Source organism: Bombina bombina, chromosome 6, assembly GCF_027579735.1.
Source record: "Bombina bombina isolate aBomBom1 chromosome 6, aBomBom1.pri, whole genome shotgun sequence".
In the NCBI taxonomy this organism is placed as follows: Eukaryota; Metazoa; Chordata; class Amphibia; order Anura; family Bombinatoridae; genus Bombina; species Bombina bombina.
The window spans coordinates 13,516,502-13,539,611 of record NC_069504.1 but is presented as its reverse complement, the minus strand read 5'-3'; the positions used below and the strand labels follow the sequence as shown (position 1 = coordinate 13,539,611).

Below are 23,110 nucleotides of genomic sequence, written 5' to 3'. Positions count from 1 at the left end.
CCATTTTTTCTGCTCCCAGAGTGTCAGAGCTCTCGTCATTGCAGTATGAGTTCCCATACCTTATTTTTCATTCGGATAAGGTAGTTTTACGTACTAAATTAGGATTTCTTCCTAAAGTAGTTTCTGATCGGAACATTAATCAGGAGATTGTTGTTCCTTCCTTGTGTCCTAATCCTACCTCATGGGCTGTTGCTTCCTCATGGGCATTCAAGAATGAAGCTTCGGTGGAACAGATTTGCAAGGCTGCAACTTGGTCTTCTCTTCACACTTTTTCTAAATTATACAAATTTTGACACTTTTGCCTCGGCTGAGGCCAATTTTGGGAGAAAGGTTCTTCAAGCAGTGGTGCCTTCCGTTTAGGTTCCCTGTCTTGTCCCTCCCGTATCATCTGTGTACTCTAGCTTGGGTATTGTATCCCAATAGTAATTAAGATGATCTGTGGACTCATCGTGTCACTAAAATGAAAAGAAAATGTATGCTTACCTGATAAATTTATTTCTTTTTTTACACGATGAGTCCACGGCCCGCCCTGTTCTAAAGACAGGTTGTTGGTTATTATAAACTTCAGAAATCTCTGCACCTTGTTACTTCCTTTCTCTCCTATACTTTGGTCGAATGACTGGGGTGGGAGTGAGGGGAGGTGATATTTAACAGCTTTGGCTGTGGTGCTCTTTGCTGACCAGAAGGTGAATATCCCAATAGTAATTAAGATGATCCGTGGACTCATCGTGTCAAAAAAAGAAATAAATTTATCAGGTAAGCATACATTTTCTTTTTATTGGACTATTAAGTTATGTTTTAACACCACCCCCTTCTTTTGGGGCCCGAATCATTATTTTTTTTGTTCTACCAAGCACCATTTCCAGCAGTGTTGTGTGTGCTAATTAGTACACTATTTTGCAAGAATCTCTTACTTGTTTCTTTTTGAACCCTATTGACCTTACCTGCTGCTAATATCTCTTCCTATACACCCAGAACCTACTGACCTTACCTGCTGCTAATACCTCTTCCTATACACCCAGAACCTACTGACCTTACCTGCTGCTAATACCTCTTCCTATACACCCAGAACCTACTGACCTTACCTGCTGCTAATAACTCTTCCTATACACCCAGCACCTACTGACCTTACCTGCTGCTAATACCTCTTCCTATACACCCAGCACCTACTTACCATATCCTCTGCTCTATAGTTTATTTCCTTATTGCTTGTATATAAGAGTTTTTTATTTTGCGGTTTAAAATTGGTCAAATTGTACATTGACCTTTTTATTTATTGAATTATTTTGTAAGCAAATATGCCACACTATTTTAATAACTATTTTACTGCTTCCTGTAAATACTAATAATGTTAACCATAGGAGATTTGAAGAGATTATTACTTTAACGGGACAGTCCAGTCAGAGTTAATCTTTCATGATTCAGATAGGACATGTAATTTTAAACAACATTCCAGTTCACTTTTATTATCAAATTTGATTTGTGCTCTTGGTATACTTAGTTGAAAACTAAACCTAATTTTCATCTAATACAGCTTCATTCATTACTTGTGGGAATACAGAACCTGGCCACCAGGAGGAGGCAAAGACACCCCAGCCAAATGCTTAAATACCTCCCCCACTCCCCTCATCCCCAGTCATTCTTTGCCTTTCGTCACAGGAGGATGGCAGAGAAGTGTCAGAAGATTTCGGAGTGGTCTCTTATGGAGGGTAGTACGCTTCGGAATGGGACTGGAGCTTTAAGTAGTCTTGTCAGCCTCTCAGTGAGAGCATTGACGAATGTTAGGGTCTGGCGATACAAGGAGAGTCTTTCTTCTAAATCATCCAGACTCGTATTAACGGCTCCTTAAGCAATCGGTGTTGACAAGTTTCACTGTCTGCTTTCTTTCACTCAAGTCCATGTCAGGATAGATGTTATACACTGTTAAACTTGAGAGGCCGTGCTCCTGTTCCACGGCTTTGATTCTGGTAAGATTGTTTCATTTTTTTATATCTAATGATAACGCAAGAAGACAGGGTCACAGTGTGGCTCCTTTTATCTGTATTGAATCAAGGGGTAATATCTCCGGAAGTTGATTATTGAACGGGGGGGATGAATACATGATTGCTTTATTGTGTTTTTTGCTGCGATATGTGTGAGATGTGGCTCTGGCAATGTGTGAACAGTCAGGTTCTTCCTTCATTTTGATTACTGCGGGGATCTGTCCCTAAGGTGGATGGCGCTATCTCCACGCTTTCTAAGCGCACCTCTATCCCGCTCGAGGATAGTTGTTTAAGGAACCCATGGATAAGAAATTAGAGACCCTTTTGAGAAAGATGTACAGCACACAGGTTCGAATTTGAACCTGCGGTGGCGGGAGCCGCTACTTATTGGTGTGACTGTCAGAAATGATCAAGGTGGGGACCCCCCTCGATGAGATACATGAAAGAATTAAGGCCCAGAGGGTAACTTATTCGTTTATTTGTGATGCTAATATGCATATTATTCGCTTGAATGCCAAGACATCAGGCTTTTCTGTTCTGGCCTGGAGGGCTCTGTGGTTGAAGTCATGGTCTGCTGACATGACGTCTAAATCTAGATTGCTTTTTCTTCCTATTAAGGGAAAGATTATTTTCGGTCCAGGCCTGGACTCTATCATATCCACGGTCACGGGGGGCAAGGGTGCCTTTCTACCGCAGTATAAGAAGAATAAACCTAAGGGTCCTAATTTAAGTCCTTTTTCATTCGGACAAGTCCCAACGACAGCAGCCTGCCGCAAACCCCGAGCAGTCCAAGGGATTTTGGAAACCATCTCAGTCTTGGAATAAAGCCAAGCAGAGCAAGAAGCCCACCGAGACAAAATCGACATGAAGGGGTGAGCCCCGATCCGTCTCTGGATCTCGTAGGGGGCAGACTATCTCTTTTCACGGAGGCTTGGATGAGAGACATACATGATTCTTGGGTTCTGGAAGTGGTTGCCCAGGGTTACAGGTTAGGTTTCAAAACTCATCATCCCAGGGGCAGATTCCGCTTGTCAAACCCAGAAAAACAAGATGCCTTTCTAGAGTGCGTGAGGGATCTCTCCACTCTAGGAGTAATTGTACTGGTACCTCTAGCAGAATGGGGTCTAGGGTACTATTCAAACCTTTTTGTGGTACCTAAGAAGGAGGGCACGTTCCGCCCGTTAAAGTGCTTAAACAAGTTTCTGTTGGTTCTATCGTTCAAAATGGAGACGATAAGGTCTATACTGCCCCTAGTTCAAGAGGGTCAGTTTATGACTACGATAGACTTGAAGGACGCTTACCTTCATGTGCCAATACACAATGATCACTTCAGGTTCTTAAGGTTTGCCTTTCTGGATCAGCACTTCGTTTGTAGCTCTTCCCTTCGGGCTGGCTACTGCTCCAAGAATCTTCACAAAGGCTCTGGGAGCTCTGCTCGTGGTGGCGAGATCCAGAGGGATAGCAGTAGCTCCTTATCTGGACAACATCCTGGTTCAGGCTCCATCCTACCGGCTGGTAGATGACCACTCGAAAGCTTTTCTTCTTCTGCGATCTCATGGATGGAAGAAACTCAGAAAAGAGTTCTCTGGTTCCCAGTACCAGAGTGCAGTTCCTGGGCGCTAACAGACCAAATACGTTGCAAGATTGTCTCCAGCTGTCTTGCCCTTCAATCCTCCTCAAGGCCATCAGTGGCCCGGTGCATGGAGGTTATTGGGCTCATGGTATCCACTATAGATGTCATTCCATTTGCCAGATTCCATCTCCGGCCTCTTCAGCTGTGCATGCTGAGGCAGTGGAATCATTTGGACCTATCCCAACTGATCTCTCTGGACAACGGTTCGAGGGAATCTCTCTCTTGTTGGCTCCGTCCAGATCAGCTGTCCCAGAGGACATCCTTCCTCAGACCATCTTGGGAGACGCGAGTCTCTCAAGTTGGGGAGCGGTTTGGGGTGCCAGGATGTTATCGTCCCTTTCATGGAGGTTGCCCTGTCACAGGGATCTACTGGTACAGGGTCCCTTTGTGCATCAGAATCTAGGTTCTCTGAGGCTGCCTGCGTGGAGATTGAATGCTTAGTCTTAGCCATAAGAGGATTTTCTGAGAGGGTGATTGATACTCTCATTCAAGCCAGAAAGCCGGTTACCCGTCGCATCTATTATAAGGTATGGAGGACCTACTTACTCTGGTGTGAAACTCGTGGATATTCCTGGCATAAGGTCAGGGTATCCAGAATACTCTCCTTCCTCCAGGATGGTTTGCAGAAGGGACTTGCCGCCAGTTCCTTAAGGGGACAGATTTCAGTTCTGTGTTACACAAGAAGCTCGCTGAGCTACCTGATATACAGTCTTTTGTTCAGGCTCTGTCCAGGATCAAGCCTGTGTTTAGACATTCTTCTCCTCCTTGGAGTTTAAATCTGTTTCTGAAGGTTTTGCAGGGGGCTCCGTTCGAGCCTATGCATTCTCCTGACATTAATACTTCTTTTTCTACTGGCCATTGCTTCGGCACGCAGAGTGTATGAATTAGCGGGCTTGCAATGTGAGCCTCCTTACCTGGTTTTCCATGCAGATAAGGCTGTCCTTCACAACTGGACTGGGATATCTCCCTAAGGTTGTGTCTGATCGCAACATTAATCAGGAGATTGTGGTTCCTTCCTTGTCCTAGACCCTCTTCTTTGACGGAACGGTTACTTCGTAACTTGGATGTGGTTCGAGCTTTGAAATTCTATCTTCAGGCTACGAAGGTTTTCAGACAAACTTCAGCTTTGTTTGTTGTCTATTTGGGGATGCGCAAGGTGGTAGATGACCACTCGAAAGCTTCTCTTCTTCTGCGATCTCATGGATGGAAGAAACTCAGAAAAGAGTTCTCTTGTTCCCAGTACCAGAGTGGAGTTCCTGGGCGCACGATAATAGACTCCATAGCCATGAAAATATTTCTAACAGACCAGAGACGTTGCAAGATTGTCTCCAGCTGTCTTGCCCTTCAATCCTCCTCAAGGCCATCAGTGGCCCGGTGCATGGAGGTTATTGGGCTCATGGTATCCACTATAGATGTCATTCCATTTGCCAGATTCCATCTCCGGCCTCTTCAGCTGTGCATGCTGAGGCAGTGGAATCATTTGGACCTATCCCAACTGATCTCTCTGGACAACGGGTCCTTATGCCAGGAATATCCACGAGTTTCACGCCAGAGTAAGTAGGTCTCCTTCCTCCAGGATGGTTTGCAGAAGAAGTTTCCTTAAGGGGACAGATTTCGGCTCTGTGTTACACAAGAAGCTCGCTGAGCTACTTAATATACAGTCTTTTGTTCAGGCTCTGTCCAGGATCAAGCCTGTGTTTAGACATTCTGCTCCTCCTTGGAGTTTGAATCTGGTTCTGAAGGTTTTGCAGGGGGCTCCGTTCGAGCCTATGCATTCTCCGGACATTAAGGCTTCTTTTTCTGCTGGCCATTGCTTCGGCACGCAGAGTGTATGAATTAGCGGTCTTGCAATGTGAGCCTCCTTACCTAGTTTTCCATGCAGATAAGGCTGTCCTTCGCAACTGGACTGGGATATCTGCCTAAGGTTGTGTCTGATCGCAACATTAATCGGGAGATTGTGGTTCCTTCCTTGTCCTAAACCCTCTTCTTCGACGGAACGGTTACTTCGTAACTTGGATGTGGTTCGAGCTTTGAAATTCTATCTTTAGGCTACAAAGGATTTCAGACAAACCAGCTTTGTTTGTTGTCTATTTGGGGAAGCGCAAGGGGCAGAAGACTTCTTCCACCTCTCTCTCCTTTTGGCTAAGAAGCATGATTCGCTTGGCATATGAGACAGCTGGACATAAGCCTCCTCAGAGGATTATGGCTCATTCAACTAGAGCTGTGGCTTCTTCTTAAGCCTTTACGAATGAGGCCTCTATGGAGCAGATTTGTAAGGCAACTACCTGGTCCTTCTTACATACTTTTTCAAAGTTTTACAAATTTGATGTTTTTGCTTCGGCTGAAGCAGCTTTTGGGAGAGAGGTTTTGCAGGCTGTGGTGCCCTCAGAATAGGGTCCGCCTCCTTTTTACCCTCCCGTTTTTTCCATTAAGTGTCCTCAAGAGCTTGGGTATTTCCCACAAGTAATAAATGAAGCCGTGGACTCTCCTCGTATTAGATGGAAAACATAAATTATGCTTACCTGTTAATTTTATTTCCATTGTTACGAGGAGAGTCCACGGCTCCCGCCCGGTTCTTCGTTGGGTGGACCTAATTTTCTTTTTTTTTCTTCTGGCACCATTTATAACTCGATATTTCTTCTACTGTTTCTTGTTCCCTCGGCAGAATGACTGGGGGATGAGGGGAGTGGAGGAGGTATTTAAGCCTTTTGCTGGGGTGTCTTTGCCTCCTCCTGGTGGCCAGGTTCTGTATTCCCACAAGTAATGATTGAAGCAGTGGACTCTCCTTGTAACGATGGAAGTGAAATTATCAGGTAAGCATAATTTGTTTTCTAAGTCTTTGAAGACTGCCTCTTATCTGAATGCATTTGACTGATTTTCACAGCTATAGGGTGTTAGTTCATGTGTGCCATATAGATAACAATGTACTCACGCCCGTGGATTTATCTAGGAGTCAGCACTAATTGGCTTAAATGCAAGTCTGTCAAAAGAACTGAAATAAGGGGGTTCAGTCTGCTGAGGCTTAGGTACAAGGTAATCACAGAGGTAAAAAGTATAATATAACTGTGTTGGTTATGTAAAACTGGGGACTGGGTAATAAAGGGACCGTTTAATATTTATTTTTTATTGTTTAAAAAGATGATTCCTTTAATGGTAGTTAGGCTCATTCCTTTAAATGGTGATAGTGGCTAATGTAAACATGCCTATAGATATGGAATGGGTTGTCACCATTTCCTTTGTATATTCTTCATCTTGAGCAGAGATGGCATATTAATAAGTGCCATATACACTTCCTTTGTGTATTACTGATCCCTTATGGTCACCTTACATCTGTTTCCCCAGCTCGGAGTCTGGCCCACGGTGCAGTTCTCCTGTGGATACAGAGAGCAGCGGCTCTGACGGACCTTCAAAACCCAGTGAGTGAGAACCAGCGTCAGCTGAATGCAGCAACAGTAAATGATAGTGCTTGCGTGCCTGTTAGTCATAAAACACCATGTAGTTTATTTCCCTGCAGTCTGGCAATAAATTAACTTACTAGATAAATGTGACATCTTTCATATAGGTGGCGATAGTCCACAAGCTGTTACGTATGGGATATACATTTCTACCAGGAGAAGGCACAGTTTCCAAAATTGCAAGACTATTAAAACACACCCATCTAACACATACCTCAGTTTCAAACTTTACCTCCATTGGAGGTGGTTGAAGCATGATGATGTGCTTGATTTCTTAAGTGAAAGGTGCTTCAGAGAATATTGAAGCCCAGTTCCCCTCAGAGTACAGTGCTTGTCAGAGGGAAAGGAAGGGAGTTCTGCCTCATGACATGTTTGCGCCTCATGGGAAATCTTTCCATGGGCAAAATTCGTTATACTCCTATTCCATTACGTCTGCTGAAATGTTTCAGTACTGGTATGAGTGTTTATGGGTAAGTATATTTTGTGATTTTATATAGACAATCACAGATATGGGTTGGGCATTTTTAACTGTTGTTTAAGAGTTTAACTATGTATGTCTGTGAATTTATGGTACAGGGACAGATTCTTATTATTCCCCTTGCTTATTTTTTGCTCCCAAAATTTCTCACAAACACTCGTTTAAACCGCCTCATATATATAACAGGTTATCGCACAATTTTTTTCCACACATGCGCATGCAAGTGTTCCACCTGGCCCATATTTATGTGTTTGTTTAGCGTGCCTTTTCTTTCGTAAGACATGGAGAGTCCACAATGTCATTCCAATTACTAGTTGGATATTCTCTCCTGGCCAGCAGGGGAAGGCAAAGAGCACCCCAGCAAAGCTGTTAAGTGTCACTTCCCTTACCCATAACCCCAGTCATTCTCTTTGCCTCTGTCAATGGAGGATGTGAAGTTGGTGTCTGAAGATATTTATTCCTTTTTATGGGTACTTTTCCCTGCAAGCAAGGATTGGAGTTTAGCTGTGTCCACGTCAATCCATTCAGTGAAAGTAGTGGTGGCTTTTAAGCCGTTAGAAAGTGATGATCTTCAGTGGCTTCTGAGGGGTAATTGTCAGATTCTGATACTGTAGTGACAAATTCTACAGATACAGAGGAGATTTTCAGGTTTAAGTTAGAAGACCTTTGAGTTCTTTTGAAGGAGGTTCTTGCTACTTTGGAAGAATCTGAATCTGTTGCAGAGAATCCAAAGAGGTCTAGTAAGCTTAATAGGGTATATAATGTTCCGTCATCTGTGGATGTATTTCCAGTTCCAGACAGTATGGCAAATATTATAACTCATGAATGGGATAAACCAGGGATTCCCTTTTCCCTGTCCCCTGTTTTTAAAAAGCTGTTTCCTGTTGCTGACTCTATCCGTGACTTGTGGCGCACGGTGCCCAAGGTAGAGGGAACTATCTCTTCTCTTGCCAAGAAAACTACTATTCCTATTAAAGATAATTGTTCTTTCAAGGATCCCATGGATAAGAAGCTTGAGACTCTTTTGAAGAAGATGTACATTCATCAGGGATTAGTGGCAACCTGTTGCTACTATTGCTACAGTTACAGGGGCTGCATCTTATTGGTGCGATTTATCTAATCTTATCCTAGAAGAGACTACTATAGAGGAGATCCAAGATGGGATCAAGACTCACACTAGCCAATACCTTTATTTGTGATGCCAACATGCAAGTGCTTAGGTTGGGTGCTAAGATTTCTGGTTTTACTGTTTTAGCTCACAGAGCTCTCTGGTTAAAATCTTGGTCTGCAGATGTTACATCCAAGTCCAAGCTTTTATCTCTGCCTTATAAGGATAAAACCTTGTTTGGACCAGGTCTTGCAGAAATTATTTCTGACATTACAGGTGGAAAGGGTTCTTTCCTACCTCAGGATAAAAAGAATAGACCTAAGGGTCGCCAGAATTCTAATTTTTGTTCCTTAATTAAAAATAATTTTAAGGGACAGAAGGCTTCCTCTTCCAAGTCGGATCAATCCAAGTCTTCTTGGAGGTCTAATCAGCCTTGTATAGGGGGAAGCAAGCTAAAAAGCATTCAGTTGATTCTAAATTAACATGAAGGCGCTGCCCCTGAACCTGTAGTGGATCAAGTGGGGGGCAGGCTTTCTTTTTTCAACAGGCTTGGATACGCAATGTTCCAGATCCTTGGACCATAGATATAGTATCCCACGGTTACAGAATAGGATTCAAATATTATACTCCATGGGGCAGGTTCCACCTGTCAAGGTTATTTGTGAATCTGATAGAGAGAGATGCCTTCTTAAACGGAGTAAAGGTCCTATCATCCCTGGGAGTGATTGTTCCAGTTCCTCTAGAGCACCGTTTCCCAACCACGGTCCTCACGTATCCCCAACAGGCCTGGTTTTCATTGTAGCTGAACCAGTGCACAGGTGAAGTAATCAGCTGATCAGTAACCAACCGGCTCTCATGCATCAGCTGATTATTTCACCTGTGCTCTAGTTCAGCTATAATGAAAACCAGTACTGTTGGGGGTACTCGAGGACTGCTGTTGGGAAACACTGCTCTAGAGGAACAGGGTCTAGGATTCTATTCAAATCTATTTGTAGTTCCCAAGAAGGAGGGCACTTTTCGTCCCATTCTGGACTTAAGTGTCTCAATCAATTCCTCCGTCCTTCAAGATGGAGACCATCCGTGCTATTCTTCGTTTGGTCCAAAAGGGTCAGTTCATGACAACCATAGATCTGAAGGACACGTATCTTCATGCTCCTATTCACAGGGATCATTATCAGTATCTAAGGTTTGCCTGCCTTCCTGGACAAACATTTCCAGTTTGTTGCCCTTCCTTTTGGCCTTGCTACAGCTCCCAGAATTTTTACAAAGGTTCTGGGGGCTCTTCTGGCAGAGGTCCCAGGGTATTGCTGTGGTGCCTTATCTAGACGACATTCTAGTTCAAGCGCCATCTTTTCATCTAGCAAGATCTCATACCAAGATGTTGTCTATTCTATGTTCCCACGGGTGGAAAGTGAATCTGGGAAAGAGTTGCCTTGTTCCAGATACAAGGGTTTGTTTCTTGGGAACAATCATAGATTCCCTGTCCATGAAGATCTTTCTGACGGACGTCAGAAAATCCAAGCTTCATGTTTCTTGCCTCTGTCTCCAGTTTGCTATTCATCCATCTGTGGCTCAATGCATGGAGGTGATTGGACTGATGGTTGCCTCCATGGACATCATTCCTTTTGCTCCGTTCCATCTGAGACCTCTGCAGCTATGCATGCTCAGTCAGAGGAACTTAGATCTCTCGCAGAAGATCATTTTGGATTCCCCAACAAGTTTCACTCTCATGGTGGGTTTCACAGGACCATCTGTCTCGGGCACATGCTTCCTGAGGCCTTCCTGGGTGATTGTGACCATGGACGCCAGCCTGTTAGGCTGGGGAGCAGTTTGGGGTTTCTTAATGACACAGGGTCCATGGACTCAAGAGGAGTCGTCTCTTCCAATTAACATCTTGGAGTTGACAGCAATTTTCTATGCTTTAATAGCTTGGCCTCAACTAACTTTGGTCCGATTTATCAGATTTCAGTCGGACAACATCAACTTGGTGGCCTACATCAATCACCAGGGAGGAACTCAGAGTTCCTTGGCAATGAAGTAGGTGTCTCGCATTCTACAGTGGGCGAAGTCTCACAATTGCCATCTCTCTGCAATCCACATACCAGGGGTGGACAACTGGGAGGCGGATTTTCTAAGCAGGCAAACTTCATCCCGGAGAGTGGGCTCTCCACACAGAGGTTTTCACAATAACTCTCAGGTGGGGGGTTCCGGAGTTTAATCTGATGGTGTCTCGTCAAAACGCCAAGCTTCCAAAGTACGGTTCAAGGTCAAGAGATCCTCAAGCCGTTCAGGTAGATGCTCTAGCGGTTCCTTGGAGCTTCAATCTAGCATACCAGTTTCCTCCGTTTGCGTTGCTTCCACGAGTAATTGCTCGCATCAAACAGGAGAGAGCTTCTGTGATTCTAATAGCTCCTACATGGCCTCTCAGGATCGGGTTTGTAGGTCTGGTGACGATGTCATCTCTTCCGCCGTGGAGGTTACCTTTTCAGGAAGGACCTTCTACTTCAGGGTCCCTTTCTTCATCTAAATCTGGTTTCTATGAAGCTGACTGCTTGGAGATTGAACGTCTAAGTTTGGCTAGACGTGGCTTCTCTGAAAAAGTTATATACTATGCTTCAGGCTCGTAAACCGGTTACTCTGAGAATTTACCATAGGGTATAGTGTAAATACCTTCATTGGTGTGATTCAAAAGGATTTTTCTTAGAACAAATTAAGGGTTCCTCGAATTTTGGCTTTTTTTCAGATGGGCCTGGAGATGGGTTTGTCACTCAGATTTCTGCTCTGTCTGTTCTTCTGCCAGATGTTCAGTCTTTTGTTTAGGCCTTGGTCAGAATCAGGCCTGTGTTTAAATCTGTTACTCCTCCTTGAAGTCTTAACCTTGTTCTTAGAGTTTTGCAGCAGGCTCCGTTTGAACCGATGCATTCTGTTAGTATTAAATTACTGTCAATGCAGAAAAAATAGTGTTGTGACCATAACAAATATCAACATGTATGTCCCTCAGTTACCAGACCTCTGGAGCAGAAAGGAGTGCTGTGGAACAGGCGAGCATCAAGTCTGGATCTCTTCGTAAGGAGACAACACACACTGCACTTCTATGAGGAATGTGTACACTTTACTCCCGGAAACCTTGTCTCCCTTTCATCTGTCGGGTGTGGCTTTGTCAGGCTCTCCATCTGCTCCTCCGGTCGCCATTTAGTGACATCACAGCCTGTGTGATTTCCAAATCGCCACGGGACTTACAGCAGCAGGTAGCGGCAGAGGGTGCATGTGCTGTGAGCTATGCTGAAAGTAATAGTTGATCCAAGGAAACGCTCAAGCACCAAAGTTCAATGAATAAAACTTCTTTTTTTATTTAGTAATCCATAGTAAAAATAGGAGATACATTCACCAAGGAGGAAGAAGATAGTGTAAAAAGCACGGCTTAGTGCCGTAGTCCTAGACGTGCACTATCACACTTGTTACAGGTTATAAAAGGGGATATTTCACCTAATTGGATAAAACATCATTAAACAAAACAACCTACACCTTCGAACCTCTAAGCCCTTAAGTGGTATAGACAGCTAAAATGCCAGAACAGCAGCAGGAATATATATTGTAACACAATCCTAGATACATTTATTTGCCAGTATCCATGCTCATCGTGCAACACACCATATATCAGGGCAACATTAGACCTTTAATTACAACAAGTTTTCAATCTTTAAACGCTCAGTACATTGTGTTCCTGGTTCATAGGAAAAATTATCAATGTACTCTTTTACTAATATTGTGATTAACTGACATTTAAGGTACATTCCTTGAATAAAGAACACAAGTACTGTAGCAACATTCATTTTACAACAAAATATCCATCCTAAGATCCTTGTTATATTCTGTTCTCAAATCATCAGGGGAGCGTATATTCCCTTACTCATCTTCTAATTAAAAGACACGTGGTACATACTTAGAGTAAGGACCATGAATTTTAAAACGACTGCATAAACACACAGCACCAAACCATGTTGAATAGGGAACAAAATATTAAACATATTTTGATTATATAATAAAGCCAGCAGAACCTATTCCCAAAAGTTTATTAAATCGTAATAGGAATTGAGCCCATAGGGTATTCTTGGTTTCAATTTAAAAATCCAAAACATTTCCACTTGTTCAGCATCTTTTATCAATCACCCCCTCTTTTGGGGATGTAGACTTGTTCTATTGCACACCATCTCAATGAGTCTACTTTTTTGTTGTGGTGTATCGCAAAATGCTGAACAAGAGGGGTTGTGGATTTACTCGCACCTATAGTCAATAGATGCTCTCTAATTCTAGAATTGATGTTGTGAGACCTACGTACTGTATGTCACATAAGTTGCAAATTAATAGATCACATATGTGGAGTTGCAAATCCGGTATCAATCTTGAACACTTGCTTAGTTTTAGTGAATGAAAAAGGATCTGTAACTAGGACATGTCGTGCGCCTGCATCTAAACATTCCCTTATGTTGCAACCATGAACTAGGTGGGGGTAGTTATTTGATCTGAGAGGGTGAGATGAGATTGCCAATTGTTTTGCTTCGCCTATATGAACATATAAGGCCATTTTTACGACTTCTGTCAGTCTGTCATCAGCCACAAGTACACCAAAGTGCTTTCTTACAATATTTCTTCTGTACAATGTGTGCTGTGATCTGTTATAAAAGAAAAAGTGTCAGTGTTAATGAAACCTTGTTCTACTCCATCATCCAAAAGGTCACGTAGTTCTTTTTTAAACAACATAGTGGTGTTGCTGACAAGGGAGGTACTATAGTCATCCAGAACAAAAGCAACTATGTTAGAGAAGCATTACGACAATTGTCTAATCTTGATGATTACCAAGTCCTGACTAGAAATCCCACTGTTGGGCCAAAGTATGTAGGGGGGGGAGAAGTTCAGCGGGCAAAAGCCGCTCAGTATAGAGGGAAGAATGGGGGCGGAGCCTTCTAAGATAGCTATAGAAAATATGGCAGTATCATGTGACTATAGGATTTAAATTAGTGAGCTAAATTGTTTAGGGTAGTATAAAATGATATAAAATGTGGGGGGTGAGGCTATTATCAGAGACGAGAGTTTTGAACAGGCTGCAAGGTGTATTAATGTACTGTGCCGAATTACATATCTTTAGCTATAAGAGTTTCCTCAATAAAATGTGCCGACTGTGTAATAAAGCATATCTACTGGGATACATAAAGCATAAGATATTGTTCAGGCTATGAGTCTAAAATGTTACCCTATATTTTAGTTAATAACGAACAGGAGTAAAACATGTGTCAACAGTAGTAAACCAATCTTCCAGATAAGACAGAGTGAATGCTACAAAACCTGTTAAAGAGAATAATATATGGATAAAAAAGGAAGAAAGGGCTGGAATAAAACTGCAAAGTGCTAAGCCATCCCAACATACGTGCCGTACCCAGGTGGTACCTTGTATAAAATACGAATGGGGGGGGGGGGAGAGGGCTAAGTGTGAGACAGTGAAGTCTCTGTCAATCCTAATATATGTACTATATGTAAGTTAAAAAAGTATGAGACATGGAAAAAGGGGGCTGTGTGTGTGGTAGCAAGGGGACGAGCCTTCCGGACTCGGGTCAGACTAACGTCTCCATGTATCTGTTCCCTTGAAGCAAAGGTTCCCTAAAATGTTAAGAAGGGATCAAAATGAGTCCAGGTGTGGAGAACTTGTTATAAGTATACAATTAGTATGTATGAGCTGGTTCAACAGTTAGGTACACCCATCTGTCCAAAATTACTGTAAATGAAAAATATAATAACAAACAACAACAAGAGCACAATATATAATCCTCGCACTAAGAGAAGGTCCTTATAGATTAGTCATTATGAACTAAATTACTTGGTATATGTTCTTCCATAATGATAGCCAGTATGTTAATTATTGTTCAGCCTTATTAGTGTGGAAAAAAAAAGTTAGTTTACCGGCATGGTAAGGAAAGCAATACAGTATCAGTCTTGAGAACCAAATATGCCAGTCAAAAGATTATATGAAAGAGCATATAAAGATAGGCTCAGATTTAGTGGTTGCTGATTAGCCCAACCCGAAATTTAAAACTAGTTGCTCCAAGAAAAGTTTATTGGATCATAGGGTAGAGATAAATACGGACAGTGCATTTGAGCTATTGAGCTAGTTCGGCTAGTTTACCCCTATTCCAACTCTAAGGATAGTGAGCCCTTCCCTACTTGGGTAGAAGATAAACATAAAGCGAAAGGTTGGATGAGTACTATCTACCCATGCTACTTTTGAGCTCAAATATAAACACATGGATCCTAAATATGTAGAGGTATGGGAGTGTAGAGCTATCTACCTAACCGTACAAGAGGATAACCAAGAAACACCACTCAAACATATTAAGTCTACGTACGTATATTAAGCTAAACGTGACATCAGTCCCTGTAACCTGCTATATATGGAGTGGGCGCATACATTAGTGGGTTAAGGCAAGAGATTTCTTACCCCCATAAAAATAAAGTAGGGAACCAAACGTTGTCTATATTCAAAGAAAAAGTTACATTATATTCAGCTAGCCAGGGATCAAATAAGGTGACTGGGACCTCTTTCAACTTAAGCCCTCCATCAGGGAAAAAGACTGCGTTTGGACTCGCTAAGATTTATAGATCTAATTATAAGGAGGGATTCGTGTAGTAACCTGGCATATTGTTTTTGGGGCAGCTTAGTAAAAAAAAAAAAATGATTAGTCGGCCCACACAGTTATGCATAGTGAAGGTAATATGGAAACTAGTTTTAGGGGATATCAATAGAGGAGGAGCAACCCCTAAAGAAGGTGTGGGGGTTGTATCACAGTACATAACATGATAATATGTCTATATAAACAGAAGTACCTTGCATTATTGCCTGGTTAAAATCTCAATAGCGGAAAGAATATTGAAAACAAAGTTTTCATCTGGTCTACTTCCAAGAGAGCTATTGCGCCTTTTATACAGTTATCAGCTTTCTAATATATGAAGTTGGGGGGAGGGCAAAGTAAATATTAGCCATTCGAGATAGCTATGTGTTTCATGAGGCATTTGAAGACATCAATCCCCTTGAGTTCTTACAGATATGAACACCACGGCACTAACTCGTATGTCTCTGAGCCCTAGTGTAAAAAAAAAAAAAAAAAGGATAAATGGTTACAAATGAAGGGACGTACATATTAGAGATTAGATTCTTTTCTGCAGAACTTGACTTACAGGGGAGACCTTACCTTATTTTTCATGCTGATAAGGCGGTCCTTCAAACTAAGCTGGGGTTTCTCCCTAAGGTAATGTCGGATCGCAATATTAATCAGGAAATTGTTGTTCCTTCCTTTTTGTCCTAACCCTTCTTCCCAGAAGGAAACGTGTCTTGCATAATTTGGATGTTGGGCGTGCTCTTAAATTTTACCTTCAAGTAATTAAAGATTTTCGGCAGACTTCTGCCCTGTTTATTGTTTTCTCTGGTAAGCGTAGTGGTCAGAAGGCCACTTCTACCACTCTTTCTTTCTAATTGAGAAGTGTTATCCGTTTAGCTTATGAGACAGTTGGACAGCAGCCCTCTGAGAGAATTACGACTCTTTCCACTAGAGCTGTTTCATCTTCATGGGCTTTCAAAAATGAAGCTTCTGTGTAGCAAATCTGTAAGGCGGCCACTTGGTCCTCTCGTCATACTTTTTCCAAATTCTAGAAATTTGATACTTTTGCCTCAGCTGAGGCTTTTTTTCGAAGAAAGGTTCTTCAAGCAGTGGTGCCTTCAGTTTAGGTCAGCCTGTCTTGTCCTCTCTCCCTATTCATTCTGTGTCCTCTAGCTTGGGTATTGGTTCCCACTAGTAATTGGAATGTTTTGTGGACTCTCCATGCCATAGGAAAGAAAACTAAATTTATGCTTACCTGATGAATTTATTTCTGGGCATGGAGAGTCCACGACCCACCCTTCAAATTAAGACGGCAGGTTTTTTTTGTCTAGTCCTCAGACACCTCTATATCCTTGTGTTATCTTCTTTTTCCATTTCCCTTTCGGCCGAATGGATGGGGATTATGGGTAAGGGAACTGACACTTAACTGCTCTGCTGGGGTGCTCTTTGCCTCCTCCTGCTGGCCAGGAGTGAATATCCCACTAGTAATTAGAATGTTTTGTGGACTCTCCATGCCCGGAAATAAATAAATTTATCAGGTAAGCATACATTTTGTTTCTTTCATGTAATTGGCAAGAATCCATGAGCTAGTGACGTATGGGATGTACCAGGAGGGGCAAAGTTTCCCAAACCTCAAAATGCCTATAAATACACCCCTCACCACACCCTCAATTCAGTTTTACAAACTTTGCCTCCTATGCAAGTGGTGAAGTTTGTGCTTGATTTCTATGATGAGCGCTTCTAAGCATCTTGAAGCCCAGTTCCTCTCAGAGTACAGTGTTTGTCAGAGGGATGTGAAGGGAGCATCGCCTATTGATGTTATGGTTTTCCTCGCGGGAAATCTTTTCAAAGGTTCTCTGTTATCTGTCGTAGGGATTCATCTCCTACCTTCCTTTTCAGATCGACAATATACTCTTATATTCCATTACCTCTGCTGATACTTTTTCAGTTCTGGTTTGGCTATCTGCTATATGTGGATGGGTGTTTTTCTTATTTAAGACACTCTCAGCTATGGTTTGGTGCTTTATGTATTAATATAAAGTTTTAAATATATGAATGTATTTTACTTATATTTGCCATGAGTCAGGTCTATGTATATTTCCTTTTTGCAGACTGTCAGTTTCAGTTTGGGAAGCATGTTTAGGAAGTTATTTGTCTTACCTGGGGTATAGTCCTTTTTTTTTCAAATTTAATTTTTATTTTAATTTTGTGGGCAAAATTAGGCTTGCGAGGGCGCAAAATGCTGTTATTTATTGCGTCATTCTTGGCGCGAAGGTACATCTTTGACGCATGTTCGTCATTTCCGGCGTCTTAGTTGACGCCAGGGTTCCTTGCACGAGGTTTGCATCTGATGACGCAAGTAGCGTCATTTCCGGATGTTGTTGGTGCCAAAAAAAAATTCAACTTCCTTTTGCGTCGTGCGTCATACTTGGCACCAAAAAATTTGTTTATTTTTTTCACCCCACTTCCTATATGCCTCTTGCCTTCTATATGCTCAGAGGGCTATACTGTTTGCATTTTTTCCCATTCCTGAAACTGCCATATAAGGAAATTGTAAATTTTTCTTTAAAGTTGTTTTTTCTTTTACATTTTGCAAGATGTCTCAATCTGATCCTGTCTCAGAAGCAACTGTTGGAACCCTGCTGCCTGATCAGTTCTACCAAAGCTAAGTGTATCTGTTGTAAATTAGCTGAGATTATATCTCCAGCTGTAGTATGTAACAGTTGTGATGATAAGCTTTTGCACGCAGAAAATGCTTCCATCAGTACTAGTACAGTTTCTGTTCCTTCAACATCTAATGTACATGATATCCCTGTTAATATGAAAAATTATATTGCTGATGCGATACAGAAGGCTTTGTCTGCTGTTCCGCCTTCTAATAAATGTAAAAGGTCTTTTGAAACGTCTCATAAAATTGATGAAATTTCTAATGACCGACAACATACTGATATATCCTCTTCTGATGAGGATCTCTCTGATTCAGAAGATCCTACCTCGGACATTGGGGGCCTCTTTTGTTCGTCCTACCTGGACTGTGATCACAACAGATGCAATTCTTTCAGGTTGGGGAGCTGTCTGGAGATCTCTGACAGCACAATGGGTTTGTAAACCTCCAAAGGCGAGGTTACCAATCAATATTTTAAAACTCTGTGCTATTTTCATGGCTCTTAAGGTTTGGCCTCTGTTAAAGAGAGAACCATTCATTTGTTTTCAGACGGACAATATCACAACTGTGGCATATGTCAATCAGGGTGGGTCTCTTAGCTATGAAAGAAGTATCTTGAATACGTTCTTGGGCAGAATCCAGCTCTTGTCTAATTTCTGCAGTGCATATCCCAGGTGTAGACAATTGGGAAGCGGATTATCTCATCCGTCAGACCTTACAGCCGGGGGAGTGGTCTCTCCATCCAGATGTATTTTTTCAGATTGTACAGATGTGGATTCTTCCAGAAATAGATCTGATGCTTTCTCATCTTGTGTCCTAATCCTAAAAATGCTACTGAAAAAGCTTTGCATTCTTTGGATGTTGTTAAAGCATTGAAAAATTATGTTGATGCTAAGGTTTTCAGATGGACTTCTAGTCTCTGTTCTGTTTTCTGGTACTAAGAAAGGCCAGAATGCCTTGGTTATTTCTTTAGCCTCTTGGTTAAACTTTTGATTTACAAAGCTTATTTGGAGGCGGGCCAGTCTCCGCCTCAGAGAATTACAGCTCATTCTACTTGATCACATCTTGGGCTTTCAAGAATGGGGCTTCAGTTCATCAAATTTGCAAAGCAACCACTTGGTAAAGTTTAGTAAAGGTATGCAGAGAAGACCATTTTGATGTTTTTGCCTCATCAGAAGCAGCTTTTGGTAGGAAGGTCCTTCAGGCAGTTGTCTGTTTGAGAACTGTGCCTATATATATATATTTTATATTTTTTTATTTTTATTTTTCTTTCATATAGGTGGCGAAAGTCCACAAGCTTGTTACTGATGGGATACACATTCCTACCAGGAGGGGGCAACGTTTCCCAAACCTCGAATGCCTAAAAATACAACTCCCACCTCACTCAAACCTCCTCCGCCTTAGTAGGTGGTGAAGCATGATGTGTGTGTGTGAGGGTTTTGGATTTAATTTCTCAGCGAAAAAAGCGGTTATTTTATCTCTTACTGTTACTCGTGGATTTCAGCATCTTGGGTATTATTATATCCCATAGTAACAGCTTGTGGACTTTTGCCACCTATATAAAAGAAAACACAATTTACCTGATTAATTTATTTCAAGGTGTTTAAAGCAAATCTTTTTTTGCTTTAAACAGCCCCCCCCCCCCCCCCCCCCCCCCCGTTCCTTCATTTTGTTTTTTTACTTATTTTAAACACCTTACCACTTGGCTATTCGTAAATCTGAGGTATGAGTGCAGTTTTTTTTTTTTTTTTTTTTTTTTTTTTTTTTTTTTTATAGGCTTTTGAGGTTTGGGAAACTTTGCCGCCTCCTGGTAGGAATGTGTATCCCATATGTAACAGCTCAGGAACTCTCGCCGTCATGAAAGAAATTAATTTATCAGGTAAGTTTTACATAAATTGTTATGTACTGGTTGGGGGGGAGGGTGCACCTTTGACTTTTATGTAACTGGTTGGGGGGTGCATCTATGACTTATGTAACTGGGGGGAGGGTGCAACTTTGTGATTTTTATGTAACTGGGGGGGGGAGGGTGCACCATTATGATTTTTATGTAACTAGGGGGGAGGGTGCACATTGTGATTTTTATGTAACTGGGGTGGGGGGCACCATTGTGATTTTTATGTAACGGGGGGGTGCACCTATGTGATTTTCTTTCCTAAGATATGTTGAGTCTGCAACGTCATCAATTACTGTTGGCAGTATCATTCCTGGCTAGGAGGAGGAGGCAAAGAGCACCACATCAAAGCTGTTAAATGTCCCTTCCCACAATCCCCAGTCATTCGCTTTGCCTTTTGTCAATGGAGGAGGGGAAGTTTTGGTGTCTGAAGCAAATTGGATTACTTTCGCTACAAGCAAGATTTTTGGGTCTAGCCGTAGTCCATGTTAGTCTCTTCAGTAGAGCAGTGGTAAATTTAAAGCAGTTAGGAACTTGTAAGGTGGGCCTTGCTGCGTTTTCCTATTAGGAAAACGCAGGCTTTATAGTTCTGCAGTGGCAGGTTCATTTCCTCCAAATCCAAGCTTCTGGCATCTCCCTTTAAGGATGAGACCTTGTTTGGACTTGATCCAGCAGAAATTTCCTCTGACTTACGAAAAGGGTTTTCCTACCTCATGTCAAGAGAGTAAGACTAAAGGAAAGTTTTTATTTTTCCTCTTTTATTTTTATTTTCCTAACATATTTGCTGCCCATGGTATAGAAAGCCAGAGTAGGTTTACTGTGTTCTTTCTCTTTCTGCAGGTCTCTGTGAGGAGTGGTGTCCTCTCATACCATGTAAGCTGTCCACCTGCCAGACGGCTAGATGCAGGTAAGTGCCATTTTGTCTTCTACGTAGGGGAGACTGTGCACTTTAAAGGATTCTTCAAATTTATTGGGACAAAATATATCCTAGTAGGATATTAAGTATGGCAGTGTGCAGGCACTTAATGTGATATGTTAGAGACTGCTTCCCCTTGGTTGGTTGGTAATGAAGGGGTTAACCAGCTTCATGAGGCACCGTTATTTGTGCATTTTTAGTATGTGCGTTATCTGTCTGTACTAATCGTGTTGGTAGTACCAGGGTCAGTTTATTTGCAATCTTTCTTTAATTCTGAAGAAAAGTATGTTCAAATAGTCCAGTGGGCTAATGGGCATTTAAGCAGCATATATTTAGGGACTTCTGTGAGCTCTGTAATTTTTCCAATCCTGCAGGATATTGCAGAATTGGTATTTCTTTCTAATGACACAGTGAGTCCACGGATCATCATCAATTACTGTTGGGAATATCACTCCTGACCAGCAGGAGGAGGCAAAGAGCACCACAGCAAAGCTGTTGAGTATCCCTTCCCTTTCCACAACCCCCAGTCATTCTCTTTGCCTGCATTACAGGAAGAGGTGAAGATTTTGGTGTCTGAATTATTTCTCTTCAATCAAGATTTTATTTTGAAAGTAGAGTAGGATTGCTCTGATCTTTCCTTTCAAGAGGGGGTATAGCCGTGCTCCACTTTAGTCTCTTCAGTAGGGCAGTGGTTGCTTTAAAGCAGTTAGGAAAACACAGCAAAGACCACTTTACAACTTCCTATCATGTTGCTGCCCTGGTATAGGAAGCCTGAGTAAGTTTACTCTGTCTTTTTTTTTTTTTTTCCCACAGGTCTCTGTGAGGAGAGGCATCCTCTCTTACTTTGTGAGGTCGTCTGACTGCCAGGCGACTGGTATGCAGGTAAGTGCCTTTTTTGTCTTCTGGGGCTAGGAGGCTGGCACTGAAAGGGTTGAAGATCCTCTGCAGTTAAAGGACAATATATCGGGGGCGTGTCTAAGCTGTGATCATGGCCGGCCGCAATTTTTAAGCCTGCAAGAGAGATCAAAGAAATTTATAGACTTTCCCATAGAATCTACAGCTTCATCTTTGTCACAACTACAAATAGATACTCTAGCATTCACAGAATAGATCTGTATAAAATCCTTGCTGATTTAACAGCATTTTTTATGTATATGGGATTGTCTCATTTCTAGACAGCGGCCTACTAAGAAAATACTTCATCCTCCCCCCGGCAGCACGGTTTAGGCTGCAAACAAGGAATTATATTGCAAGAGCTAAACTGAGGGAAACATGGAGAACGCGCTGCTTTTGCTCCTCAAAAATGTGAGTGACTCTTTGGATGTTTACCACGATCAACTATCCTGGGTTATAACGGACTGTTGCAGTTCGTATACACAAGATCACAATCTCGAAAATAGCTACGCATCATCGCCCATATCAAACATAGAGATTTCGGCACTTGGGAATATTCACGAAGCATCTGAAACCCATAGCCAAGTGCCGGGGCAAGAAGGCTTGAGCGATATGTTGGGCGCTTACTATTCTCAGTTATCATGTCATATTACTGAATACCCTGGCAAGCATGATAACATTCGCAATTTTAAAGATGGCGACTCACTATCATCTTCACCAGATGCGGAGACCTCGGCTCTTCGAAGTTTGAAAGAGTCACCGCTATCCTCAGTCATGACAGCGAGGAAGGTAGATGGCATACAAGCTAATTTTACTCCTACTGCTTTGATAGTACAGGAAGCAAAGAATATGGCTAATAGCAACGTGAGTGTCTGGAGTCATATGGGCAAAACCCGACTACTTACAGCAGACTGGATGGATCACCAGATGTACATCGGCTATGGAACCGAACTCGATGTTCCCCAAAAGCAGCATATGCCACGACATTTCGCAAATAGAATGTACATTTATTCTGGCGGTTCCTAAAGCAGGTGTCGGCTGACTTGGTCATAGACTTTCCATATGAGGTTACTGGCTCAGTAACATTTTCTCCTGCTGGACTTCTTTGCTTTGATGATAGCTTATGGGCTTGATTGTAAACGAAGTATTAAATGTACCGTTATCTGAGGACATATCTAATGTATAGTGCGACCAGTAGCACCAGTAGTTGTTCTGTTGTTAGATTTAATTGCCTGACTATTTTAGAATGTACGGTAGAAGATTATTGTTTAAGATCTAAGTATGTAAATGGTTCCTTGCAGTCTACATTAAGTTTTACCCTTTAACCCCTTAATAAAGATGAGTTCTCAACCTAGTGATGGCAGATGACAGCTTTTGCAGAATGAGTGACTATTTCGGGTATATCCTCTGCTAATCTAAAGATACCCCATATATATTGTGC

General features: G+C 42.0%; 1 protein-coding gene across 1 annotated transcript in view; it reads left to right on the top strand.

Moving 5' to 3' along the window:
- PPP6R2 (protein phosphatase 6 regulatory subunit 2) overlaps window positions 1-23,110 on the top strand; it is a gene marked incomplete in the record, with an annotated part of 934,057 nt that overhangs the window by 643,538 nt on the left and 267,409 nt on the right. The window contains 1 exon segment of the mRNA XM_053716315.1: window positions 6,958-7,031. Within this exon segment, the coding sequence (XP_053572290.1) occupies window positions 6,958-7,031 (74 nt within the window).